The 24712-nt window shown below is 36.1% G+C and overlaps 1 protein-coding gene across 1 annotated transcript in view; it reads right to left on the bottom strand.

Annotated features, from left to right (window-relative positions):
• BCKDHB (branched chain keto acid dehydrogenase E1 subunit beta) overlaps positions 1-24712 on the bottom strand; it is a 268875-nt gene that overhangs the window by 55763 nt on the left and 188400 nt on the right. The window contains exon 9 of the mRNA XM_027550996.1: positions 20602-20688. Within this exon, the coding sequence (XP_027406797.1) occupies positions 20602-20688 (87 nt within the window). The remainder of the gene's footprint in view (positions 1-20601; positions 20689-24712) is intronic.

Raw genomic sequence — 24712 nt, 5'->3', positions numbered from 1 at the left:
GGCATTCAGGAGACGTACTTATGCTATAGCCTTACACCATGATTTCAGTGTCTTTTGGAAGCAGTATTCTCATTTACCTTATTTTAAATACATAAAGTATTTTATTTATTTACTCCTAAATCTCTGTTTTCTGTGAGATCTTGATCTTGCCAACAGAGTTTCTCTCATCAAGGCATTTTTCAAAAACATACACCCCAAAGGTCAGTGTGCCATTGAATACATTTTTATAGAATCATTTCGGTTTTTAATAATATGATTCAATGTAATGAAAATAAAGTTTACTGAAATACGAAACATACTGAAACAGTTAGTGGATCTCTCTGGATCCTTAATTTACTGTTAGGGAACAATGAAATTTTTTTCCCTTTGGCAATTGTTTCAAAAAGCCAAACTTGTAAAAAATCAAAAGTTGTTATTGATAGAAAAGGTCATTTATCATTCACTGATTGGTAGATCAGCAAAAAGTTTTTTTAAAAGGCGCATATAATTATATTTTCATCTCCATTCTGTACATAAGACAAAAAATTAAACACCTAGTTTGGGGGAATGAGACATGTTTTAAATTATTTTCAATATATTTGGTACTTGTTGACATTTTCAAGCTATTAAAGATGACAATTTCCAACACAACAAATACCAAGTCATTTAATAATTCCCAGGTAGATTGCCAATAACTAAAAATAAATTACATGTAAAAAAAAGCAGCAGCAGCCATTAGCAAAAATAACGCATCTTAAATTTTTCTTTAACATTATATTTAAAAGAAATAATCACTGAACAATGAAATAGCATTTATGTTCTTGAGTTTCATTATGTTTTTTATCTCTTGGACATTTATGAGATCTAAATTTGATTTGATTTAATTTAATAAGAATCCTTCTTATATAGTTCTAATTCCACTGTTACTAAGAATGTACTTAAGATTTAATTGTAAAATGTAGTAGGGGATGTCGTCCCATAAAGTAGCGTAAATAGGTAACATCTTAGTTTTATATCTTGGCTTGCATGAAACTAATTTACTCCTGCTGTCCAAGTTTGAAAGATAAAGTATACAGTAACCTTTATTCCACTACCAGTTCAAGTCTTTGTTCCTATGACAATCCTCCTATCCAGACAATGGGAAATGAGAACTGATAGAAACAAGAACAACTATTTTAAGAGCTGGCCCTAATAGGCCAACAGAAGTGGATCTAATTTCCAAACTCCCTATCAGTACCTCTCTCTCCCTGCTACTGCTGCTGCTAAGTCACTTGAGTCGTGTCCGACTCTGTGCGACCCCATAGATGGCAGCCCACCAGGCTTCCCCATCCCTGGGATTCTCCAGGCAAGAACACTGGAATGGGTTGCCAGTTCCTTCCCCAATGCATAAAAGTGAAAAGTGAAAGTGAAGTCGCTTAGCCCTGTCTGACCCTTAGCGATCCCATGGACTGCAGCCTACCAAGCTCCTCCATCATGGGATTTTCCAGGCAAGAGTACTAGAGTGGGGTGCCATTGCCTTCTCCCTTCTTTCTCCCTAGCCTGACACAGAAGCTGGAACTCTATGGTCACTTACTGTACATACTGAGCATTTCTTTAGATAAATATACCCTAATGCAAATTCCAGCTCTATCTGATGTACAGATGACCAAGGGTTTCATGAAAACCAATGCAAATATGAAGTCACACTTAAAATGCTTGACTTGTAGATGGCACAGAAAGATCAATATGATTCAGTTCAGTTCAGTTCAGTCGCTCAGTTGTGTCTGACTCTTAGTGACCCCATGAATCATAGCACGCCAGGCCTCCCTGTCAGTCACCAACTCCCGGAGTTCACTCAGACTCACGTCCATCCAGTCAGTGATGCCATCCAGCCATCTCATCCTCTGTCGTCCCCTTCTTCTCCTGCCCCCAATCCCTCCCAGCATCAGAGTCTTTTCCAATGAGTCAACTCTTCGCATGAGGTAGCCAAAGCACTGGAGTTTCAGCTTTAGCATCATTCCTTCCAAAGAAATCCCAGGACTGATCTCCTTCAGAATGGACTGGTTGGATCGCCTTGCAGTCCAAGGGACTCTCAAGAGTCTTCTCCAATACCACAGTTCAAAAGCATCAATTCTTCTGTGCTCAGCTTTCTTCACAATCCAACTCTCACATCCATACATGACCACTGGAAAAACCATAACCTTGACTAGATGGACCTTTGTTGGCAAAATAATGTCTCTGCTTTTGAATATGCTATCTAGGTTGGTCATAACTTTCCTTCCAAGGAGTAAGCGTCTTTTAATTTCATGGCTGCAGTCGCCATCTGCAGTGATTTTGGAGCCCAAAAAACTAAAGTCTGACACTGTTTCCCCATCTATTTGCCATGAAGTGATGGGACCAGATGCCATGATCTTCGTTTTCTGAATGTTGAGCTTTAAGCCAACTTTTTCACTCTCCACTTTCACTTTCATCAAGAGGCTTTTGAGTTCCTCTTCTGCCATAAGGGTGGTGTCATCTGCATAAGTTTCTGCCATAAGGGTGGAGTCATCTGCATATCTGAGGTTATTAATATTTCTCCCAGCAATCTTGATTCCAGCTTGTGCTTCCTCCAGCCCAGCGTTTCTCATGAGGTACTCTGCATATAAGTTAAATAAGCAGGGTGACAATATACAGCCTTGATGTACTCCTTTTCCTATTTGGAACCAGTCTGTTGTTCCATGTCCAGTTCTAACTGTTGCTTCCTGACCTGCATACAAATTTCTTTTTTTTTTTTTTTTTTTATTTGGGCTACATGTCCCCTCTAAGAATCACACCTCTTTCTCCCTCTCTCATTTACTAACATTTATATAGAGGTATCTCAAGAGGCAGGTCAGGTGGTCTGGTATTCCCATCTCTTTCAGAATTTTCCACAGTTTATTGTGATCCACACATTCAAAGGCTTTGGCATAGTCAATAAAGCAGAAATAGATGTTTTTCTGGAACTCTCTTGCTTTTTCCATGATCCAGTGGATGTTGGCAATTTGATCTCTGGTTCCTCTGCCTTTTCTAAAACCAGCTTGAACATCAGGAAGTTCACAGTTCACGTATTGCTGAAGCTTGGCTTGGAGAATTTTGAGCATTACTTTACTAGCGTGTGAGATGACTGCAAGTGTGTGGTAGTTTGAGCATTCTTTGGCATTGCCTTTCTTTGGGATTGGAATGAAAACTGACCTTTTCCAGTCCTGAGGCCACTGCTGAGTTTTCCAAATTTGCTGGCATATTGAGTGCAGCACTTTCACAGCATCATCTTTCAGGATTTGAAATAGCTCAACTGAAATTCCATCACCTCCACTAGCTTTGTTTGGAGTGATGCTTTCTAAGCATCAATATGATTACAGGTCATCATTCCCCACACCTGTGACCCTCCAAAACAAAATAAATTTTCACTAACAAAATCTTCACTGATAACAAAGGTCTTTATATTTTATCTATGAAACAGTTATCATTTTTAAAATGCAGAGACAATAGACTGTTGGCTTTACTGTTGTAAGGGAAAGGAGTTTCAACAAACAAACTAGTATCCACCTGATAAGTCCATCTTTCCTTTCCAGTATCTCAAGGGAAGCATCTCTATTTGTGTAACCTGGAATTCTGTCCTCTCAAGAAACACTGTTTTAAGGGTATTTGTCTCTGAGGAAAACAGATTTTTAGCCAGGTAGCAAATGAGCCAAGGCTTCCTTCTAAAAGAACTTTTTCAATAGAAGCAACACAATGATGATGCTAATTATAACTCCATTTTCCATTCTTAGCTAAATGCTGTTTCGGCAATGAACAAGTAATATTTTGTCTCAATTTTGAGTAATAAGGCAAGCAGTAAGAAAACTCATATTAAATGAACTTTTCAACTACTTAGCAAATTTCTTCAAATGGCATAATCAACATTTCAAAGTGGAATTTTTTTTTTTTTTGGAAGAGATTTTTTCTGAAGGAAAAAAATCAGAATCGGGTTTACTCTTTGGAGAAATCATTATGAAATGTTTTATGGGCTCTGCTTGTTTTTGTTCTTCTCTTGATATTTGGAAAAGACTGTCTTTCTTAATTATGTGTCATAATGATCCCCTTCATTTCAACTTTAGCCAGTTATCCTCCAACAGTATCATTAAGACTACTGTTAGCTATGCTATCCTTGGAGGGAATTAACAATGTAGGCAGAAGTTTCACATATAACACCTTACTCAACGATACCATTTTAAGAAACCATCAGTAAAAAGGTGAAATCAGATATTCTTTGGTGGGAAGCACATACACATTCTTTGTACTGATAGATGATCAAATTTTAAAATGCTCTTCAGATAGTATTAAGTAATTCTATAATCTTTGTAATATCATTTTTGACCAACCATGTGAAAAGAAAATATATGCCTACATCCAACTTCAATCCTTTAACTTCCTCTAGTATTACAGGGCACTTCTGATTCTTGTCTAAAAGGATAGCGCAGAATTATAACTTTGCTGCAGAGATCCATGGGCTTGCTGAGACCAGCATGGAGAATACTGTCAAGAAAAGCAAAGAGAAAGAAAGGGAGGGAGGGAGGCAAGAAGGAAGAAAAGGAGAGAAAGAAGATACTGTAGTTCTCTGAAAGGCTAAGAAGATACCCAGGTAGCATCCAGACCAACAAGCGGCTTCTAGCTTCACCTGTACCTTCCATGACTCAGTGTGAATATGGGTTAATCAATGTACTAGTTTTCTAAAGTACATGGATTTTATTAAAATGAACACTATTTATTAGGTAAATTGATAGCTGCATACATAATAAAACATTCCATCATAATAAAAGACTATTTTTTATCAAGTATAGTACTTCATTATTTTTAAGGGAACAGAATTATGTTTTTGGAACTGCCACAGCAAAGCTGGTTTTAATAAAGTATAGGATGGTGTGATGTTGAAATATTATTCACAAAGTACATTCAACTGGGTCTGCCGTGTACTCTGAGGTAGAAACCTATGCCCAGAAAAGTTCATGGTTAAAAAGTGAAAGCATAAATTTATTGTCAGAGTGCAGAGGCTGGAGATTCTTCCATAATGAGCTGCAAAGGTAAGACTAAACTTCAATTTTCTTAACTGTTAATACAAATTGGAATAACCATTGGTACTATTTTTAAAAGGCAAGTAGAATAAAGGAGAAAAATGGTGCTAGAACATTTAAAATTACAAGTCATCTCAGGGAAAACAGATTGTCTGACTGGTCCAGAAAGCATTCAACAGTACAGGCATAGCAAGTATTCCATACTACCTGCATTCTAAGCTGCATATTAAGAATTAGTCCAGGAAAGAAACACAAAAATGTAGTTATTTTGATGGTGAATTAGTCCTATCAAGAGAAAGGAAATAATCAGAACTTATTTTAAACAATGGCATAACTATAATTGTGGGTTATAAATGTAAATTTTGAAATGTTAGTCATCTCAGTGCACTTCTTAAAATACAAATAATTAGATACTTTTAATGGTATGGACATGAATTATCATTTCACCCAGCCATTTTGCTAAAGACAAATTGATTCATGGTACCACCTGCAATATGAAACTATCTTTAATAGTAAACATCATTATATGATCTTTTCAAGGATTAAAAACAGAAGGTAGGTCTCTTCAAATGGATCAAGAATTAAAATTAAAATCCCTTCTTCGAAGTAATTTTAAAGAATATAATCAAATATTCAACACTTCCCCAATCAAATGTAATTTTTCAGACATTTCTGCAAATTAAAACAACCTCTTGAATGATTTCATTAATATTGATAGATTTTCTTCAAATCAAAACAATTATAAACTACATGATTTCTGTTTATAGCTTTCATTTTCAACTGCTTGTTTTGGCAGTTAAGTGTTGATTGTAACTTGTCTTAATTTTCATAAGTGTTTAGATTTGAATTGAGCAGAAAATTCATTAGCAGTAGTTAATCTCTATTTTCATGTCTATTTTCAACTCAACCGTGTTTTGGCGAGCTGTGAACTCATTCATGGAAAGAGATGACGGGCCTTGTAACAACAAGTAAACTAATTTGAACTATAAATTTAATTATTCAAATTACCAAAATAAAACGAACTTTCAACAGCAGCAACTTTACTGCCCACCAAGAGGCTGACAAAGTAGCTGAGAAATTTAGTTTTATATCCAGAAGGCTGACCAGCCCCTGATGGTGAATACAGTGCAGATAAAACCTGCCTAAAATTTCTCGCCTGACATAAAATGCTTCTCCGTACTTGCCTAGGACATTGTACAAGGTGACCAAGAAGACTGACCACATCATGGATACATGCTCTGCGGCATCTCATTTACAAAATGTTAAATAACCTTATTGTAGTTTGAAAAATATTAAGACAAGGCCATACTTGATAAAATTATTTTTTAATATGTGAGAAACTATTTGACACCAAATAAGAAAATGAACTATTTTAAATCAGTTGTAATTCTTTTTGATAATACAACCAGATGTTCAAGAATTACTGCTTCTGAAGGCAACTATAACTCTCTAGGTGCTGAAATACAATTTAAAGGTACCAAATCACAGAAATCAGTAACTTTTTTTTTTTTTTTGAGTATAGCTGAGTAACAGTGTTATGTTAGTTTCAGGTGTACAGTAAAGTGATTCAGTTATACATATACATGTATCTTTTATAAATTATTTTCCCATTTAGGTTATTAGAGTGTGTTGAGCAGAGCGGCTTGTGCTATACCCGTAGGTCCTTACTGGTTATCTATTTTAAGTATAGTAATGTATAAATGTCAATCTCAAAACTAAATTTTAAAAGAAAGTAATGCCTTAGGTTCTGAGAACCTATGTTACTCATTAAATAGTCTGTTCATTCTATGAAGCTTCATTGGTAACTATTTAAAAGTAAGAGTTTCCTTTAGCCTCACTAGACAATTATGAGGAGGAAAAAAAAGCACCAGTAGATTATTCAAAAGAAGTTACTCTCTGCCGAAAGGACAGTAAGTAGAAATGTGAAATTCTACAGCTCAGAATATCAGTGTTTATTTCAGAGGTTAACTCAACAAATACAAAGCAATTTTTTTTTTTTTTTTTTTTTTTGTGGAGGGGCAGGGAGCAGAGGACAACAAATTGGAGTGGTGAGATACAAAACAAAAACACTTCAATCTAGCAGGTTTTGTAACTAGGATTTCTATATACAATATAAGGCAGCAAGAATATCATTCTTCAAAGGAACTGTTAACAACAGTGATGCCTGGGGACAAACAATTCATTTAAATTATTTATTGAGCACCTGCTTGGTGTCAGGCAGGGTTCTTAGGTACCAGGCTTACGGGAGCAAACATGAAGCTGCCTTCTTTGGAGGGAAGAAAGACACTAAACAAATCAACAAGACACCTGCACACATTGCTCAGGCTACGAGGACAGGAAGACAGAGCCGTGTGATGGAGGAAGACTCTGGCTTGCGCAGCTCCTGTTGATGCGGCCCCAGGGACTCTCTGAGGAGATGCTATTTCCAAACTGAGGTTCCTGGAGAATCCACATATTCCTTTAAATAATTTCTACCTCGTGATTTAGGACTATATTTTTATAACATAACCTTTCAGTTGAACACATTTATTTCCAAACATTCCAGCAGAATTAATTTTTCCCATCCAACGGGAAGATCTGTTGGTCTTAAGAGGGTTAGACAGGAGTGGTCTAGGACACCACCAAAAGGACACAACAAAATACTAACCAGAGTTTCCAAAGAAAGGGATAAAAATGTGCAGGAAGTTTAGTGTAAATGCACCTTTGAATTCAAAGGGGACTACTTCTGACTGGAAAAATATTAAGGATTGTATGAGAGAAAGTGAGCACTTTATCATTACCCAGAGAGATGGAATGTGGATAATCTTTTTTTCTGACTGGCTTACGTTCAAAAAGATTTAAAAAAGACAGATGGCAATCCAACATAAAGCTAATACCAAAGACAGGAAGAAAAATCAGTAGGGGATCCAATGTTGGTATCATTACATACTATTAATGTTAGTTTTAGTATCATTGACTGTTTAACCTGGGAAAATGAAATAATCTGAATATCCCAAATTATGCTGCTTTCACCTTTATAATGAGACCAATGAATCAAATATACCATGCATGTGGGGAAAGAACTAACCTGGATAATAACCAAATCTATGTGCTGGGGTTTCACTGGTTTTAAAACTATCCCACATCACAAACTTGAGTTAAGGATTACCACTATGAATGACAAGTCCCAAAATTCAAATGTACATGATGAAGAAACCACACCAATGTGAAATATGAAATTTAAAAAATCAACTCTATGAGCAAGCTCTGGGAGTTGGTGATGGACAGGGAAGCCTGGCATGCTGCAGTCCATGGGGTCACAAAGAGTCGGACACGACTGAGCCGAACTGAACTGATGAGCAAAATGAGCGTTCTTATTTAAAACAATTTAGGAAGAATTAAAAGACTTACCATGTCTTGTGAGAGAGATATCTAATTATAAGAAAGCTCTTAATTATCAATACTATAAATTATGATATATGTACATAGAAAATAAATTATGAGAAAAATAATAGAAATTTTTACTTTTATTTTTTTCCTAAGCCCAAAGGCTCCGTGGATAGAGAATTCGCCAGCATTGCAGGAAACATAGGAGATGGGGGTTTGATCCCTGGATCAGGAAGATTCTCTGGAGTAGGAAATGGCAACCCACTCCAGTATTCTTGCCTGGAAAATCCCATGGACAGAGGAGCCTGGCCAACTACAGTCCAAAGGGTTGCAAAAGATTCGGACATGAGTAAGCGACTAAACATACATACGTGTATATTTTTTTTCTTTTCACTAAATTGGGCAAGTAGAACACCTGTAGGCTTGCCTAGTGAGTTTTTCATTATGCTACAATGTTTTCAACTATTCTTTCAATGGTTTTAATAGATCCACAATGTTCGGTATAATTCATTCAACTAGGGCTTCCCTGGTGGCTGAGTGATAAAGAATCCACCTGCCACAGCAGGAGATACAAGTTCGATCCCTGATCTGGGAAGATTCCACGTGCCTCGAGGCAATAAGCCCGTGAGCCACAGCTACTGAACCTGCGTCCCGGAGCCTGGGAGCCGCAACTACCAAGCGCACGTGCTGCGACTACTGGAGTCAGTGGGCCCTAGGGCCCCGGCGCTGCAACAAGAGAAGCCACTTCAATAAGAAGCCAGCGCACTGCAACTAGAGAGCACCCCTGCTCACTGCAACTAGAGAAAAGACTGCAAGCAATGAAGACCCAGCACAACCAAAATAAACAAATAATTCATTCAACTGTATTCCTGTTGCAATTGATAACTGCTTCCAATATCTTACTAATCAAATGCATGGCACAGAGAAGAACGCCCTTATCCATTTCTGTGTGTAACTCTAAACTGAGGAGCTGTAGAATTCACAAGTCAGAGGGTTGATACACAGTACCAAACCGATTTCCTGGAAAGATGAATCATCACTTTCTACATTCACCCTGCACCATCTCAACAATAAAAATAATTTATGTTTAAGTGCTACCGCTTTTATAGGTAACAAAGAATAGTAATATCCCATTTTGAAATTTGCATTTTTAACCATAATAAGTGGTGTATAATTTCATGTTATAAAAATAATCTGTCTCTGACCTTTAAATACAGGGCTATTAATTTCCTTATGGATATTTAAGAATGTTTATCAAAATACACATATTTATCTTTTGCCATATGTTCCAACACTTCTTCAGATGTCATTCTCCTTTTAACTATGCTTGCTTTTGTCACACAAATATTTGTCACTTTATGCAAATACTTTAATCTGTGATAATATAATTGACCTTATCGTGTTTTAATTTTTTGCTCAAAAAATTTCTTGCCCATATCAATCAGTTATTTTCTACATTTTTCCCTTAAATTCTGTAGTTTGATTTCCTTTTCTTTTTCTTTTCCACTCTATTTATTTAATTAATTGTTATTGGAGTTGGTACACTATGTTAGTTTCTGCTGTACAGCAAAGTGAACCAACTGCATGTATACATATATCCCCTTATTTTGGATTTCCTTCCCATTTAGTATAGCTCCCACAGAGTAGAGTCCCCTGTGCTATACAGTAGATTCTCCTTAGTTATCTATTTTATACACAGTAACAACAGCAGCCAAAGATGGAGAAGCTCTATACAGTCAGCAAAAACAAGACTGGGAGCTTACTGTGGCTAACATCATGAACTCCTTATTGTAAAATTCAGACTTAAATTGAAGAAAGTGGGGAAAACCACTAGACCATTCAGGTACGACCTGAATCAAATCTCTTATGATTTTATAGTGGAAGTGAGAAATAGATTTAAGGGCCTAGGTCTGATAGACAGAGTGCCTGATGAACTATGGACAGAGGTTCGTGACATCGTACAGGAGATAGGGATCAAGACCATCCCCATGGAAAAGAAATGCAAAAAAGCAAAATGGCTGTCTGAGAAGGCCTTACAAATAGCTGTGAAAAGAAGAGAAGCAAAAAGCAAAGAGAAAAGGAAAGATATAAGCATCTGAATGAAGTTCCAAAGAATAGCAAGGAGAGATAAGAAAGCCTTCCTCAGCGATCAATGCAAAGACATTGAGAAAAACAACAGAATGGGAAAGACTAGAGATCTCTTCAAGAAAATCAGAGATACCCAGGGAACATTTCATGCAAAGATGGGCTTGATAAAGGACAGAAATGGTATGGACCTAACAGAAGCAGAAGATATTAAGAAGAGGTGGCAAGAATACACAGAAGTACTGTACAAAAAAAAAAGCTTCACGACCAAGATAATCACGATGGTGTGATCACTGACCTAGAGCCAGACATCCTGGAATGTGAAGACAAGTGGGCCTTAGAAAGCATCACTATGAAGCTTTGGAGGTGATGGAATTCCAGTTGAGCTATTTCAAATCCTGAAAGATGATGCTGTGAAAGTGCTGCACTCAATATGCCAGCAAATTTGGAAAACTCAGCAGTGGCCACAGGACTGAAAAAGGTCAGTTTTCACTCCAATCCCAAAGAAAGGCAATGCCAAAGAATGCTCAAACTACCACACAATTGCACTCATCTCACATGCTAGTAAAGTAATGCTCAAAATTCTCCAAGCCAGATTTCAGCAGTACATGAACCATGAACTTCCAGATGTTCAAGCTGGTTTTTAGAAAAGGCAGAGGAACCAGAGATCAAATTGCCAACATCTGTTGGATGATCAAAAAACCAAGAGAGTTCCAGAAAAACATCTATTTCTGCTTTATTGACTATGCCAAATCGTTTGACTGTGTGGATCAGAATAAACTGTGGAAAATTCTGAAAGAGAGGGAATACCAGACCATCTGACCTGCCTCTTGAGAAACCTATACGCAGGTCAGGAAGCAAAAGTTAGAACTGGACATGGAACAACAGACTGGTTCCAAATAGGAAAAGGAGTATGTCAAGGCTGTATATCGTCACCCTGCTTATTTAACTTATTTAACTTATATGCAGAGAACATCATGAAAAACGCTGGGCTGGAGGAAGCACAAGCTGGAATCAAGATTGCCAGGAGAAATATCAATAACCTCAGATATGCAGATGACACCACCCTCATGGCAGAAAGTGAAGATGAATGAAAAAGTCTCTTGTTGAAAGTGAAAGAGGAGAGTGAAAAAGTTGGCTTAAAGCTCAACATTCAGAAAACGAAGATCATGGCAACTGGTCCCATCACTTCATGGGAAATAGATGGGGAAACAGTGGAAACAGTATGAGACTTTATTTTTTGGGGCTCCAAAATCACTGCAGATGGCGACTGCAGCCACGAAATTAAAAGACACTTACTCCTTGGAAGGAAAGTTATGACCAACCTAGATATTATATTGAAAAGCAGCGATATTACTTTGCCAACAAAGGTCCGTCTAGTCAAGGCTATGGTTTTTCCAGTGGTCATGTATGGATGTGAGAGTTGGACTGTGAAGAAAGCTGAGCGCCTAAGAATTGATGCTTTTGAACTGTGGTGTTGGAGAAGACTCTTAGAGTCCTTTGGACTGCAAGGAGATCCAACCAGTCCATTCTAAAGGAGATCAGTCCTGGGTGTTCATTGGAAGGACTGATGCTAAAGCTGAAACTCCAATACTTTGGCCACCTCGTGCAAAGAGTTCTCATTGGAAAAGACCCTGATGCTGGGAGGGACTGGGGGCAGGAGGAGAAGTGGACAACAGAGGATGAGATGGCTGGATGGCATCACCAACTTAATGGACATGAGTTTAAGTGAACTCCGGGAGTTGGTGATGGACAGGGACCCTGGCGTGCTGTGATTCATGGGGTTGCAAAGAGTCGGACACGACTGAGCGACTGTACTGAACTGAACAATAGCATATACATGGCAATCCCAATCTCCCAATTCATCCTACCATCCCTACCTGGTGTCCATACGTTTGTTCTCTATGTCTGTGTCTCTATTCTGTTTTGCAAATAAGATCATCTACACCATAGCAACCTCCTTCAGGGTTCTTGCCTGGAGAACAATGGACAGAGGAGCCTGTGGACTACAGCCCATACGGTCACAAAGAGTAAGACATGACTGAAACAACTTAGTACGCATACCATTCTCCTAGATTCCACATATATGCATTAATACAGGACATTTGTTTGATCCATTTATAGTTTATCAGAGGAATAGAAAACAAAGGGCAGGTTTGAGAGATTGAAAACCCGATTGCTAGCTGGATGGAGGTGGAGGGAGAGGATGTGGATGGGGAGAAGGGAGGTTAAGGAGAACACCAAGAAAGGATTCGAATTGACAAAATGGCATCCCATGCTCAGCAAATAACATTGCGAGACTGAGCCCATTTCTAACAACTTTATTCCTCCTCTTTCACTATAAGTCATCTTTCTTGAAATAGTTGTCTCTATTTAATTTTCACCATTTAATCACCAGACCAAATACAATGGGAGCTACATGTGCTTTTTTCAAAGTCACCAGTGTCTTCTGGTTGCCATATTCAAGGTACGACCATCGGTCTAGCTGACAAACTGGGAAGCAGTTAATATTGTTGGCCACATGTTCCATGATAAAAGTCTCCCTACTGGTCTTCTGCAGTGGCTCGCTCCCCTTCCCTTCCTTCTCTCTAGCCACTCCATCTTACCCTCCTCTACAGCTCTCGCTCCCTGCTCAGAAATGTTGGCAAGGACTGCTTCAGTAACTCCCCTTCTTAAGACTGTCCTTTTCCTGTGTGATCATACCATATCTATATGACCTCAGCCATTAACATAAGAAGATGGTTACTTAGTCCTATCCTATATGTTAGAATCTCTTTGGAGCTTCCAAGACCCAAAGCATACAAGTCTAAAATGAATTCATCATCTTCCACAGGTGATAGATATGCTTAAATCTCTTTTCCAGTGATATTCCCTGACTTAGTAAAAGGGCACCTCCATTCAAAATTTGCCCAAACTCCTCCTTAATCAGTCAGCAAGACTTTCTTTCATACTCTCCTCCTCTCTCTAAAATTCACCTTTCTCTCCAGCCTCACTTCTGTGTCCTTGGTTTAGAAGACCCTTAAATCTCTCATCTAAATTACCCAAATAGGTTCCTAATCAATCTCTGTGACTTCTCGTCTCACCCCTCCCAATCCATCCTCAACATAAAATGCCAGAGGTTTTTCTAAATTGTAAATCTATCTGTGTTAACCTCCCACTTAAAATCCTTCAGTTACACCGCTTTGCCTTAACCAATGATAATTGTGACCATTGTTCTTTGAATTTGTATAACTTCCTTTTTGCCAGCAAGTTTATAAGGTGTATTTTACATACATATATTGATATATTTAAACTGGGAATTTGTATCTATGTGGCTGGTTCTACTCTGTCATGTCTATTTCCTCTACACAAAAACAAGCTGCTTAGTATTACATGTAAGATTTTCCCACTTACCTATTGATCCTTAACTCATGCTACAAACATCACATACTACATTTCAGTCAAGTCAAAACCATTTTAAACTCTAGAATATCAAATATTTTTCCTGCCTCCTTATTTATATTGTTCCTTCTGCCTGAATCCTCACCCATGTTCACTTCTCCAAGTTAACTTAGCCATCACATACAAATTGGGTGATCAAGTATATTTTATAATCCCTGCACAGTCTTCTGAATATTTCTCTATCCTAATAAGTACCACAGTATAATTATCTGTTTAGTGTCTATTTCTTCAGCTGAATGTTAAGTGTCTACAAAATAAGGACTCTATTTCTTGAATGAAAGGTCCAAATTAAGGATATGCTCAGAAGATTCAGTAAAGGCTGGTTGCAAAAATTATCATTCAGGAAATGTCTAGCAGGCCACTGTGATTGAAATAGGAGGGAGGGGGATAGGGTACAACCTTTAAAATAATAATATAGCTATAGGATATGACAAAGACCTAGCTGGTTAGAATCAACTAGGTTCAAGATGGTGGAAGATTCGACTTCTAGTAAACCTTGAGCCTCAGTGTATGCTCATTGTAATACAATTGCATAAGCTAAGTGACATAGTCACCCAGCACCATGCCAATTCTGAGACGAACCATAGAAGCCCCAAAATTGGGCAGTGGCCCAATTCCTGGAAATCCCCACCCTTATCCCCAAAATAATTGGAATAATCCTCCCACTCATTAGCCTATGAAATTACCCAGCCTATAAAAACTAACCCCACCATATTTCAGGCTCTCTGTCCTGAGAAGGCCCACATTCTTCCTGTGGGGTGTGTTTCTCCCAAGGTGTTTCACCTTCTAGATGGCCCACATTCTGTTCTCTCTAAATAAATCCACTTCTTACCTAGGACTTTGTCTCTCACTAAATTCTTTCTGTGATGAGACATGACGAACTTCAAATTCACCAGCAACATGATCCCTGTGGTACCAGAATCATAAAAGAATGTGAGAAATAACACTGCAAACGTTGGTTGGGGCAGATAAGGATCGTGACCTAAAGATCTATTCCTACAGCCAGCCAACTTCTTCTGGAGGTTTTCAAACAGATGAGGGACAACCTTTGATGTGTGTGTTAAGAAAATAATGCATAGTAAAGTGATACAATGTGAGAAGTGACAGTCACTTAGGGACAGTGATAAGAAGACAATTTAATAGGCCCAGAAAGAATTGAAAGAAACAGAATTCATTTTGAGATGAGCTGATTTCCAGAAACTGGCAGATATCCATATGCTGATGTCTACCTTTTCTCCTTGTCTCATGTTAAAAATCTTTCCACATACACCATTTTATCATAAAAATTTCTTATCCTTACCAAAATCAGCATGAAGTTGGAATTTTCAGTCTAAGGCCCCACAGGCAGAGTCAATCATGAAGGTTTCAGATTTGAAGGTTTTAAGACTAGCCTCGCAAATGGTTGAGATCGCCCGGGGAAGAATGGGGAGAGGAGAAAGAGGGCTGATGGGAGCAGCTTGGCCACGTGTGCACTAAGGAGCAAAGGCAAAAGAGACACCGGAGGAGACAAGGAGTGGGCAGAGCAAGGGGGAAGACCAACAGAGCAAAACACGCGCTTAACCTCTAATGGCGATACAGCAGCTCCACCCATAATACATCCCCAGAAAGGCTGTCTTTGGTTTATATTTATGACCACAGAAGCTGTTTACTGAACATTCAACAGGCTTCAGGGCAAAGTTCCATTTTAAGAAGGTCACTGCATATCTGACTACTCTATTCTGATGCTTTGGCTCCATCTAGATAGACATTAGGACATAAGTACACTTTTCCTGATTGCTATTTTTGTTGTTGGCAAATGCTTCGTATCACTCATAGAAAAAGGAGAGTAATAAGATTATGAAAGTGTAGTTAACTGTTCATCCGATTACTGCCTTGACAGTTTTCTCTGATGACTATCAACACAGTAATTTTATTTCAACATATTTTTCACAATGATAAAAAAAACTCAAGACCACTTAGGATGTTTTCCCTCTTCTTCAGATTGATGTTTTTAAACCAGAGGGTTGGTAAATTTGGTGGTAATAATAAGTTTATAAGAAAAAAATATCCTTCTGCATAATCCTTTCTAACATGAAACAGTGAGAAAGACAAAATTCTTTACTTGAAAATTATGAAAGCTTCCTTTTACATGGACTAATATAAACCCTATAAAAGCCCTCTCAAACATTTATAATATGATTATCTTAAAAATATATGTCTGTAATGCACAATTTCTGGGTTCTCATCCTAGAAATAGAGACTGTACAGAAAGGATGGAACAATGGTATGGAAATTCACCATCCTCTCCAATTGGACTCTTTATTGCAGACTTATTGCTTCCATGTGTTAAAAAAAAAAAAATTCAAATCTTTAAGCAGCCCCAATCCCTAAAATTTTTGGCACTCTTATTAAGCACTAAATCCAGAGATGAAAAAAAAAATTGTATTATTATCTCAAGCTTATCTGAGTCAAGATTTAGTTGATCATTATGGGAATGTATTAGAAATTAATAATAAAGTTGGTTTCTACAAGGCTTAAAGAAAGTATACTATTTAAAACTATTAAAATACCAGAAACTATTTAGTCTTAATATTGATAAATAGTGCCTATTCTGAATACTGTATTCTAGGATATATGATACATATAAATTGGGGGAAATATATTTTTCTACACAGTAAAAAAAATTTTTTAAGCTATGATTACATAAAGCTGAGGAATACAAACATCACATCAAATTAAATCATAATTTTCCAAAACAACACAATCTTCACTCAAACTCCACAATGAGGTCAATGAATTAGCTAACCTCTGTTGTCTCTGCACTTTTCCACAAATCTGGGTACAGAATGGAATGTGTAACTCCCTAAAAGAAGCTCTCCTCCAAGTTTCGGTATGTGTCAAAGGAAAGAAAGGGAAAGTTCCCTCACCCCAAAGTGAGAACAGATGGGAATATAAAGTTAGATGGGAAGAGACAGTGAAGCCTTGGATGACCGACCCAGAAATCGTCCCCTGAGGGAGCCAGATACACCAGACCTCACTCAGCTTGTTCTGCCCTTCGGTTAACTTCCAAATTAATCCAGTAGGAATGCAAAGGAGTGCTCAGCTTTGATGGATTGGTTTTTATTTTTCTAAGCATTTACATAAATTTTATGAAGAAACTACTGAGAGATATGTTTCAAATGTTAGGTTTAATTAATACAAAGTAGTCTCCTAAACACTTTTGTGACTTTAACATTACTCCCAACCGAGACTGGTAACAATGAATATTTATTGAAATAATAAAATAAATGGCTTTAAAATAAAGACGCACCGGGCATGAGAAAATTTGTGTACACTGAACTCCTTGTACGATAGAAGAACCATCTGCTATAAATTGAAAAGTTACGTAAATAAAATATGGACATATTTTATGTTCATTCTTTTCATATTTTATCTAGCTAAAAATCATCAGTAGGAAAGCCAGCAATACTTCCCATACTTGCAAAAAACTTCCTTTACTTGACATTCAATATTATACAACATGATATAATTTTTCCATCAAAAAATATCAATTATAAAATTAAAGAAATATTGTCTAAAATGCTGTATTCTCTTGAAGATTTTTAACTTTTAATATGGGAAATAATTTAAAATTTGAAGAAAATAGAAAATGGTGCTCTCAGTTTTGAATTTAAAACAATAGTTCTGTAGTTAATAATCGTTCTCCCAAAATATATTTTTAAGAGCAATTTCGTAAGATTAAGCATGAGCTCTTAAAGAACTACCAAATTTCTTCCGCAAAACGATGCTTAGGGAGTACATTTTGTTTGTGTTTGTTCACTTTCACATAAAATTTAAATTTGTTGATACAACAAGAATAACTCAGCATTTTAATCCTTAGTGCTCACGTGTACAGATCACTCTCATCCCTAATTTCAAACTTCTTTTCTAGGACAACAATGAAAAGTTCTCTATGTACCTTTTCCCTGTGTCCCAAAAATTGCTTTCAAAATCTTAACCCTGCTTTATCTTTTTTAACCTTACAAAGTATACACAACAAAAAGAAATAGAGAAGCATGAACTGTTCCAAGTGGTGAAAGCCGCTGCACCTCACACTTAAGTGATTTCAGTTTAAACAAACCCAGGCACTGGGTAATTTGATACAGGCTTCACTTACAATAGGGAATGTGACCGATCTTCTGTGAAGAAGATGCTCAATACGATATGCTGCATTTATTTGAATATGTGCATGAAACAATTACTGAAAAGTAGATTATATTATTCAGATTACTCTACATTTTATGCAGACATTACTACCAAATTTTTTTTAAACCCTCTCAAAGTGTTTAGCATTTCTTTTCTTTCTAGTCAACACACAAAAGCCACAACAGGCAGACTATTCCAAGATACTATGCTCATTATATTTTGCTAAAATTCACTTTCTATCCTTTCCATTTGTACAAGTAATGTCTGAATTTGGCAAAAACAACTGTGAACATTTTCTAAATCTTTTTCGTATTAATAAATCCCAATTTTAATTCCCCAAAACATCAAACGAAGATCCCTCTACAGATTTTTACATTGTTGCCTTAAATCATTTTGTGATTTGTTGGTGGAAAAGTTCTCACATGCAAACAGAGAACATTTTATAATGAATCCAGAACTTCTACCTTCCTCCTGTGGGCGGGGGGTACTCTGAATAAAGAATGTGCACTCAACATTTACTCAAGATTCCCATCCTAGACCCAAATCTTCCACTTAATTCTAACATTGGTTCAATCACGAGCGCTATGAATGACAAACACTCATCTGTTAAAGGAACATAGTTGGTTTGGCTTCAAAATTTCTCAGACCTCAGACACTCAGGATCAGTGGGCATTTTGGGAGTCTGAGTATTACAAGGTATGGTCTTTGTTTTGGTGTTTTCATATTATGCTAAAAAATATGACCATATTCTGGATCATCTCTGTCACAAACTTGATCACTGATTATTATCATATAACTTCAGGATCTGATTTTGATACAGTGTTTATGACCTTGGTGTTAACTTTTTACACTGACTGTATTTAGCTCATAATATGATACTCCTCAAACTAGAATTCACTGGTTTACTCTTGGAGCCCGAGAGACAATTTTCCTTCAACACAAGTCCACATATTTTTCAAGACCAGTAGACACTAGGCAAGACAATCTTTCTAATTCTTTTCCACACTGAAACATATGTTACAATCTATTTCAGCTTCTAACAATTAATGGAATTCAAATTTTAAAAGCATACTTAAATCAGATTTTAGTTATAATTTCTAAATTCTATGTTCTACTTATTTTCCTTCTACCTTTAAATGGTAGTGAAATTTTTGAGATGGTATTCAGTGGGCAAAATGAAACAAGGCTGTCAAACAGAGGTTCCATTAGCAACAGCCAGTTCCTCTCATTCAAATGGGTTTAGTGGACCACATATTAAGCAGGAATCAGAAAATCCTAGTTTCTTTTTCCAGTTTGCCTTTGACTTGAAATGGAATCTTGGTGTTAGTGATTCATTCTTGCAAGCCCCATTTTTTTTTCTTTCCAAAGATAGTACATTATATTACTCATGAATAAAATTCACAGTAAATACCAGGTATTCATATTACATAATGATAAGCAATATGCTTCAAATTGTAGTCTCTATAATAAAGAAAACAAATCTACAAAACTCAAATATTTTCTTAATTTTGTTAATGATAATATATACAATATGTAAAAATAACAGCATAATTTTTATTATAATTATGAATTCTTTTTATCCAGTTTTAATGCTTAAATTTTATCTAATTTTAAAATATTTATAACATTGTCAATTCATACTTAGATATTTTATTAGTAGAAATGATCAAGGTTCATATCTCATAATTTCATATCAAGGTTTTAAAACTTACACTCTTAAAGGAATTTTCAATGTATATGTATCTCAACAATAGAATCATCTTACCACCAGTAAAGTAAAATGTTTGCCAGCTACAAAGATACTCTAAATTTAAAATTCATGCAAACTTCCACTTAAAATATAGTTATTTAATTTTTTATTTTAAAAAATTGTAAAAGATGAAATGTTTAAATAATCTTATTCAAATCTAAATATAAATGTGATGAAAGTCTCAAGTAAAAATCCTCTAAAGAGGTCTGTAGAATTTTTTCCTGATAATCAGCATCTTAACTGAATACTTTTTAAAAAGAGGCTTTTAAACCATTTCATAAGTGTTCAATAGCATAATGTAATTCAGTTAATCAAATTAATAAATTAATCATTGACTGTAAAATTATTTACTGAATTTAAATTACTGACTTTTGACAGATTCATTTTTTTTTGTAAGGTAATTAAAATCAGTCTTATAAACTATTTCCTGATAAGCTTTATCATGAAAAGTTCTATCAAAACAGAAACATCACATTCAAATTTAAGAGTTTGCTTTTCCGGTTATCCTAGCAAACATAACCCACATGAGTTTCTTAAGATTATTTCAAATTTCCCTCTTCCTATTAAGGAATTTTTCAGCTTTTAAGATTTCTTTTTAAGAAGATGTAATCAGACCATTATCTGAAGGACAGTGAACTGGAGTCAAACGCAAAAATGTACATTTCTAAACAGTGCATACTTTTACATATTGTGATAAGTAATTTTGTTCTTGGAATAGACATATGCAATTGCACAAATGCTTACGTCAGTGCCAAAAAGTTACTCTACCTGAACCGTTGAGCTGATCTCAGAGGCAAAGCCGCCCGTCAAAGGAGCCTCATGACTTACTAGCAGTCGCCCTGTTTTGATCACAGACTGAAAGAGAAAAGGAAGTCTGAGACTGAAGAGAACACATATTTCAAGTATACAATGGTAGTTTTAAGTAATAAAAATAAATTATTTATATCCCATAAACAATTTAAAATTAGCATTTCAATTTTATGCCAAATAAGCTGTAACTCCCTTTCAACCAGACAGTTTGATTTTTGCACTGCTAAAAAAGTTTTCAGTAGTTTAAAATCCTATGGTAAAAGAAAAATGAGATTTGTAATTCTATGTATGTCATTAAAAATGTACTTTTGTGCTATAAATGGAATTATTGTATTTCACATTTTCCTGAGTATCATTTCTTTTCGTCATGTGACTTTAAGAATGAAAGTGTCTTTTTGTCCATTTGGGAATATATGTGCACATATATAAGTAGTCTTAGGACATTTTTGTGTGGGTGCTGAGAAGGAAAACATAAAAATAGCATGTAAAAACTGTAACAAAGGAAAAGCTCAAGCCACTAGACATTAAAGAAAACCAAGCAAGCAGAAATCACCAGGAAAGTAAAAGGCAATTACAGCTCTCTTCATTCAAGTGCACTGAAATTTGGTTAACGACCACAAGTCCATTTTAAAGTAGAAAATGTCACAGACAATAAGGACATATTCTCAACACCGGCTCGGTGTGGTTTCTCCCACTGTGCATGGCATACTCTGTACAATAATAAATCAAAAAGTAGAGCTATGATATCAGAGCAGGATGCTAGGGTGGCGGAAGGTTAAAAAATACTAAAATCAACAGCAAGTTACTGCTTAAAATACATTACACAATTACCATATTACAAACGAGAAGTTGTAATTTCTCCTCTACATTTCCAATCAGTTGATATCACCTTCTTTAAATTCTACATTACTATTTTAGGAACATGAAATAAAAATCTTCCAAACAAAAAAGCTTACAGGCAGAGGTCATTTGAGTGCCCTTCACTTTACTGCGCTTTGCACATAATTGCAGTTTTTACAAACTGAAGTTGACATTGTCAGATGATGGTTAGCATTATTTTTTTAGCAATATTTTTTTAATTAAGATAACATACATTTTTTAGACATAATGCTATTATACACTTTATAGACCACAGTGTAGTGTAAGCATAATTTTTATATGCATTAGGAAGCCAAAACATTCATGTCACTCGCTTTATTGCAATATTTGCTTTATTTCGGCTGTCTGGAACCGAATCCTCAATATCTCCAAGGTATGCTTGTGTATAAATTAAAAATATTTCCTTCATTCTAGGCAATTAAAGTTTAGAATTTCAAGAGCATGCAGCAGTTTCAGCCTGCAGATGTAAAACTCCAAGATATGGCCAGTAGCCACGACAAAAATAAGTTACTATATCTACTATGTAAATAGTGACTGAAGAATGTAAAATTTTATGAACACTTTAAAGAACACCATCGCCTACTAATGAAATATTAACCTTGGAACATGTTGGTTTTTGAATTTTATGACTATGATTAATTATGTCAGTGTGAAAGGCACAAATTAAATTTTAAAGCACCTGGTTAGAAATATAAAGCCAAAAATACTCCACAATCAGGAAAAAAATAAATGCATTCTCAAAGCATTTCCTAAAAAGGTCCTGACTTTAAAGATTGCCTATTCCATAAACAGATTTGACAATCAAACCTTTCTTAAAGCTCTGAAACCCAGAACTCTGCCGACATAAGAGCGTCTAAGAATGATACAGTCAAAATCCATCTCAGCTAGATGGTGCAACCTAGCTAGTGGGTAGAAATGAGAAACATCTATAAAAATGCAGTAATTATGTTCAAACCTCATACAACAGAGCTGGTATTTTTTATGTGAACTGAGTCTTATCCAAGATCAAATGACAAACTTGAGGATGGTCTCAAAAGGCTAGTAGGCAGCCAAGGCCAGTGGCTTACCCTTCCTCTAGCCTGCAGAAGGTAGTGGGGACACTAAACACACACACACGTACTCAAGATAGAAGTTTCCAACCTGTGGCATTCGTGCAACATGATGTGTAGGCAGATAAACTCTATCAACAGGAGAAAAGCTAAATAAACCAAGATACATCAATACAGCAGAGTATTATATACTCATGAAAAAGACTGAGGGCATGCAACAGTGCCTGTGATAAGCTAGTTGATAAAATAAGCAAATTGCAGAAGAACATCATCTCATTTTTCTGAAAAACCACCACCTCAATGGTGGGGACACCAGTAAACATAGCCATACACATTGAGCCAACATGTATAAATAGTCTAGAAGAATTTATTCCGAACTATCAAAACTTGTTTATCCTGCAAACTGACAGTGAAGGGATTGTGGGGAAAAAAACTTTTGCTTTTCTTTTTTACTTTCTGTGAAAAGTATATTTATGTTATTGAAAATATTCTCAATAAGTCTAAAATAAATAAAAACAAAAGGAAAGATCTTTCGAATTGATGCTGAAGGTAACAAATACATGCGACGTTACAGTCATAATCTCAAAAAAATAATATTTTTATGTTATCTTAGGAATAGCTTCAGATACAAGCGAACCCTGAGATCCCAAACTCCACCAGGAAGGAGGCACAGTGAAAACACAGGGAGTCAGCCAGCCCTGTGCCAGGCTCTGTATGACTAGTTGAATGTCAAGATCATAACCAGCCCATCTCTTGACCTTCAAGCTGGATCCCAGACAAAATGGGAAATCAACTATTAGCATCAGAGAAGATGAAGTTCTTCAACACCTCTGCAAGTATGTTAGATAAAAATGCAAGTTCTTGAATCAGGAGTTATGCTGACAGTTCTTAAAGTAATTCTAGAAATTTTTAAAACACCAAGATTTAAAGGGTAGACACAAAATGAAACGTTAACAATGCTGCGAGTCTATGGAAATTGTCAAAGCACCCAAACCAGTGAGAAAGAGAAGCTACAGCAACAAGAGAAGAGTCAGAAATAATAATCAAAATCCCTAAACCACTGATTATCACAGGGGTTGCTCTGTGTTAGGCTCTGAGCTTAGTCTTTTAATTTATTTAATTGTGACTGCATCTAAATTTCATTTCTGCTTCTTAAATTCATCTAGTATCTGAAAAGTATTAAAATGTATAAAATAAAATTACATCAAATTCTGAAAAATGCCCAAGTATAGACAAAACATTGATATTTTCAAAAAAATAACATCCATCATAAAAGGCTGAGTCTATAAACAGAATTCCAAGATTTTGTAAGGTCCATAAAGAAGGCTGAGTGCCAAAGAATTGATGCTTTCAAACTGTAGTGCTGGAGAAGACTCTTGAGAGTCCCTTGGACAGCAAGGAGATCAAATCAGTCAATCTAAAAGGAAATCAACTCTGAATATTCATTGGAAGGACTGATGCTGAAGCTGAGGCTCTAATAGTTTGGCCACCTTATGTAAAGAGCCAACTCATTGGAAAAGACCCTGATGCTGAGAAAGATGGAAGGCAAAAGGAGAAGGGGGCAGCAGAGGATGAGATGGTTAGACAACATCACTGACTCAATGGACATGAATTTGAGCAAACTCTGGGAGAGAGAGAAGGACAGAGGAGCTTGGAGTGCTGCAGTCCATGGGGTCACACATGACTTAGTGAATGATCACTGAACAAATATAAATTCAACTTGGTATGTGCTTTTTATCATTCATAATTTTAACTTACTAAAATTTCTGAAGATAGCTTCTTTTCTATTTTAGAAACTATTAACACTGTTAGCATTACAATAATGAGATCACTGCAAATATACAAAGTAGAGTGTTACTCTCTCCATGCTTGGTGATTCAACTAGATATTCTGATTAAACTACATCGCTCTGTCAACTTTAACAGGCATTTCGTTTTCATACTTTAAGGCACACTGATATCCAACTGCTGGGAAATTTTTCTAGCCAAATTTAGCATTCTGACCTACTTAGATAGTAAAAATATGGTGCTTTCAATGGAGATAGCCATTAACCTTTTAAAAATAAATCACTGTAGATATAAACACTAATAAGGGTTTAATATTCCTTTTCTTTACCAAAAAAAAAAGTGGTATTTCAAGTT

This window comes from Bos indicus x Bos taurus, chromosome 9 (genome assembly GCF_003369695.1).
Source record: "Bos indicus x Bos taurus breed Angus x Brahman F1 hybrid chromosome 9, Bos_hybrid_MaternalHap_v2.0, whole genome shotgun sequence".
Taxonomy (NCBI): Eukaryota; Metazoa; Chordata; class Mammalia; order Artiodactyla; family Bovidae; genus Bos; species Bos indicus x Bos taurus.
The sequence above is the reverse complement of the archived record's forward strand: the minus strand, read 5'-3'. Positions and strand labels throughout refer to the sequence as shown.